Source organism: Galeopterus variegatus, unplaced genomic scaffold, assembly GCF_000696425.1.
Source record: "Galeopterus variegatus unplaced genomic scaffold, G_variegatus-3.0.2 Scaffold1498, whole genome shotgun sequence".
In the NCBI taxonomy this organism is placed as follows: Eukaryota; Metazoa; Chordata; class Mammalia; order Dermoptera; family Cynocephalidae; genus Galeopterus; species Galeopterus variegatus.
In genome coordinates, this window is record NW_007727609.1 from 167,477 (window position 1) to 171,999 (window position 4,523).

The 4,523-nt window shown below is 53.9% G+C and overlaps 1 protein-coding gene across 1 annotated transcript in view; it reads right to left on the reverse strand.

The window, feature by feature from the left end:
- The window catches only part of PLEKHA6 (pleckstrin homology domain containing, family A member 6), a 60,021-nt gene that overhangs the window by 45,205 nt on the left and 10,293 nt on the right, over positions 1–4,523 (reverse strand). The window contains 2 exon segments of the mRNA XM_008577357.1: positions 362–476; positions 1,166–1,246. Of these exon segments, the coding sequence (XP_008575579.1) occupies positions 362–463 (102 nt within the window). The 5' untranslated portion in view covers positions 464–476; positions 1,166–1,246.

Below are 4,523 nucleotides of genomic sequence, written 5' to 3' on the forward strand. Positions count from 1 at the left end.
ATTTTGGGTTGTCACAAATGGGGAGGGGTGCTCCTGGTGTCTAGTGGGTAGAGGCCGGGGATGCAGCTTGGCATCCTACAATACCCAGGACAGTCCCACATCACAAAAAAGTATCCAGCCCCAAATGCTAACAGGGCTGAGGTTGAGAACCCCCAGTCTAGATGCTGGTCTTCTACGAAGCTCTGGCCTGAGCCCTCTTCCCTTCCCACGTTCTACTCTCTTCCTGGGTCAGCTCACCCACTTGTTGGAACCTGCAGGAATAGCTGGGCAGACTAGGATTTCCTGGCATTCCCTGAGACTCCACTAAACATGCACTGAAGGCATTTCCTGTCTGACAGCTTGCCCTGAGGGCTAGACTTACCCGGATGCTGGGCCGCTCTGGAGGGACCTCCGACACCATGTTGTGGTTGGATATGTCACTGTTGGTGGTAGTCGGGCGTTTCCCACCTGTTTTATTGGACATGTCCAAGGCCGATCTAATTTCAAGTGGACCAGAAGAAAGAGACTAGTCAGAGCCAAGAAACAATGGAAACCACCCATCCCTTTCCTCACCCTGCCACCCACGGTTCCAGCTCCAGCTCTTCTGAGATGATACGCCAGCAAGCCAGACATGCTCCTCTTTCTTTCCTGAACATTTATTTAAAAAACCTAGACCTAGGACTCCAGAACTCCTTTTTCTTCTAATTTAAAAGGCATGATAGCCCAGTGGCCTGTGAGAGCCAATTAATTGTCTTTTTCTTTTCTCTTCCTTTCATTGGGTGACCCAGGATGCACAGTGAGAGGAATTAGCATTTGGCTCTCACGGTTATATCAGACTCTCCCACTCCATCCCTCAAAGGCCCTGGGGTGATGGGGTACCCCAACCTGACTTCTTCTAGATCCCAGGAGAAGCCAATGAGGGTGTCAAGCCAGATAAGTGTCAGAAGCTTCTGGCCCACAGAACTGGGGTACCCCAACCTGACTTCTTCTAGATCCTAGGAGAAGCCAATGAGGGTGTCAAGCCAGATAAGTGTCAGAAGCTTCTGGCCCACAGAACTGACGTGAGTAACCCTAAATCCCTTCTGCTCTCCTCTCCTGTTGTCCTCGCCTTCCCAGTTGCAGGTGGTAGTGGGACGGGGGTGGTGACAGATGGAAAGGTCAAACAGCAAGCAGGGGGCAAACATACGTTTTCAAGTCAAATTTTCTGTTTTCCTCTGGGACCTGGCCAGTCACTGGGTGTAGAAACGTGTTCCGTCTTTCATTGTGGCTGAAGAGACAAAAAAGAGAGAGAAACTGTGGTAAAGATGAAGAAGCCAGAGATGTAAGCCAAAAGGTGGAGAGCCCCTGGCAGGGACAGGGACGGGTGAGCACATATGGAGCTGTGCGTCCGTCCTCCAGAGGGGTCAGTGGGGGGCGAGATGAAGGCCGGGCTGCAGCCGGGGTGGGGCTGGGGGCAGAAGAAATGAAACCTGGTCACCTTTTACTATCAGTGTTAACTACCTATGAAAGGCTTACTAGTTAAGCCACACTTAACTACCAGGTGTGGGGACAGGGGTTCCAACAGCCAGTCCATCACAGTCAAGATTTCATGCCTGACAATTTCTCTCCCAGGGACAGCACCTGCCAGTGCTCTGCAGAAAAAATGCTCCCTCGTTATTTGCTGAAAGAACTCTCTTGTGACCTTGGACTCCTCCTCTCCTGTTTTATGCTCTGTATCTTCCTTTAAATGAGATGGGAGATCCAGAAATTCCATTCTTCAGCTTGGGCTGGGACCCAGCCACAACCTAAGTCCAGGGTCTCCTATCTAAGGACTACTTGATGCCGCTGAGACCTCAGGAGCTGTCAGGCACCAAGGTCAATGCTAGCTCAACAGTCAGATCTAATTAAGGGAAACTGTGGCTGGGAGCGGGGAGGGGTGTTGTGAGGACAGCCTGAACCAGGGCAGGGTGTGCACAGAGGCAGATGGAGAACAGTATGTGGGGCCTCCTTTGGGATTCCTGCTGTGGCTCTTCTGCCTGACTGAATGGCAGCCTAGTTCCCTGGTGGGCTCTCAGGAGAGATGGGCCAAGGTAGCAGATAGAGCTTGGAGCAGGGCTAGCGCAGTGGGTCTACGTCACAAATGGCAGGCATGTCAGATGATTCTGTAAATGGGCAGGGGGCACCTAGCAGGAATGTGGTAGCGGATACACAAGCAAGCAGCCAGTGGGGGGCTAGATGAGTTTTAAGGTCCCATGAGAACCCAGAGCAGGCTCCAGTCTATCCTAAGAAGCAGGCTCTGACAGGATGGAGACGGCTGAGGCTGGGCCACTCCAGCACCCCCACAGCAAAGGGCCAGCGCTCTGCTCAGCAAGCAGCAGGTCAGCCAGCACCAGAAGAAAGAAATCTGAGCTTGGTCCCTTCGGCTGCATGAGAGAAGTAAAATAACCTCTTCGGAGACGGCTGAGGCTGGGCCACTCCAGCACCCCCACAGCAAAGGGCCAGCGCTCTGCTCAGCAAGCAGCAGGTCAGCCAGCGCCAGAAGAAAGAAATCTGAGCTTGGTCCCTTCGGCTGCATGAGAGAAGTAAAATAACCTCTTGGGGACCCTCTTTCAGTAGTCCAGGACACATCCCAGCCCTTGGGCTGTCTGCTGAAGCTAAAGATAATATCAAAGGGCATTTTTAGATCTAATCCAAAGAAGGACAGCAGGCAGTGGCTTCAGCCCATGTGAAAATGTGGGTTTCATAGCCCGAGCTTGCCAGCCAGGACCCCACCTCTGGCCCGTGTCCCACCAGGCCTGGGTTCTCACTGTAGCTCACTGGTAATCTGCTCCTCAGTTCCCAAACTTTATTCCCACCTCCCTCCCCTATCCAACAAGGATGCTCTCTGCAACTAAATCACAGGGAATCTTTGCAAGAAAGGGTAGCTGTTTCCAGTTACCCTTGCTGCTGGCTCTGTCCCATTTAGGGTCTGGGGGGCATGCAGTCTGTGACAGCTAAGGTCCCTGAGGTGCCAAGTTCTCTACTTTTCCCAGTGTCGCAGAGCACCTGCCCTGCCCTGCCCCTCTGGTCCCCTTCTGCTCTGCGTGTTCCCAGTGTAACTCCACTGGAGCCTTCCCTGCAGGCGCTGGTACACACAGACACACACAGAGAGAAGCACACACACAGTCTGCTCCCAGACATCATAAGTGTTTCAGGGTAGGGCAAATGCCTCCCTGCCCCAGACTCTCCTACCCAGCAACCCCTACAAATGACGTCCTCTCTCCATCCCAGCGCTACCAATTTCAAAATAGCTTTCTATTCAAAAGCCCTGCAATGCAGCAACCATTGACCTCACTATGCTTCTTTCCTCAGGTCATCACAAGCAGACCCTCACTCCGAAGCCCCCAACAGGATGAGCTGCCAACTCCGCCTGCTCTGACTTAACTTGGCTCGTGGTCCATGGAAGAAATCCCTACCTGACCCGTCGATCAGCCCGAAACTTCAACATCTTTTTGGCAGCTCGGTCCCCAGTTTGGCAGCCTCAGAGGCCCTGCCAGCCACCCTGCTCCTACCATCCCTCTGAGAAGACGTCCTCTGGTCCGCTCGGAATGCTGTGGTGGAGACGCAGGACAAGAGGTGGCAGAGGCTCTGCTGGTCTCCCCCTCCTCCTGGCTCTGGCACTGGAGAAGGGGGAGGAGGCTCCCCCTGGGTGGCAGCAGGGGTTGCCCAGGTGTTCTAGTGGGCGTGTGGCTTCCTAGCATTCGGCTGGAATGCTGCCGGTGAGAGTACTGGAGGCAGAATAAGTGAGGAAGGGATGATGTCCTCCCAGTTCAGATCCCCAAGAAGAAAATGCTGAAATAGAAAGGCAGGCATCCACGGAGCAGGTGTGCCACTTCCAGGTAGTCTGACCTCACTGAGCTAAGGACACAGAGTAGCTGGGCGGGTGGAGGAGTCTGGAGCTGTATTCCCATCTGCACGGCAGAAATTCATGCCAGCCCGACTTGCACGGTGACAGTCCTCCAACCTCCCCAACTCCCAGCCCAGGACACAGGCTCTTGAGCTGAAAATCAACTTGCTTCTCAGACACTCTTCAGATCCTGTGGCCACAAGGGTTAAATGAAGCTCCAGATTCATTCAGTGTCATTGCTGCCGCTGCTGAGAAGCTGATCGAGTAAGTCAGTCTCCTTTCTCTCCTCTCAGCCTGCCAGCCTTCTTCTATATGGACAGCAGCTTAATGAATGAAGCTTCTCTGCAGCCGCCCCCCCTCCAAGCTCCCGTCAGACACAGCCCCAGGTTGCCTGCCCTCTGCTTGTGGTGGTCCAGCTGATAGGAGCCAGTGGAGCAAGTGGGTGTGAATGTTGTAGAGCCAGAGCTGGCGGCAGGGATCGGGCTTCTCTGCTCAGGGGAAATGGAAGGAAAGCTCCCTCCCATGCTTGCGAGGAAGCGGGCAGCAAATGGGGCTTGAGAGGGGGCCACTGTGTGTTTATTGCTGATCAGGGGAAATGGAAGGAAAGCTCCCTCCCAAGCTTGCGAGGAAGCGGGCAGCAAATGGGGCTTGAGAGGGGGCCACTGTGTGTTTATTGCTG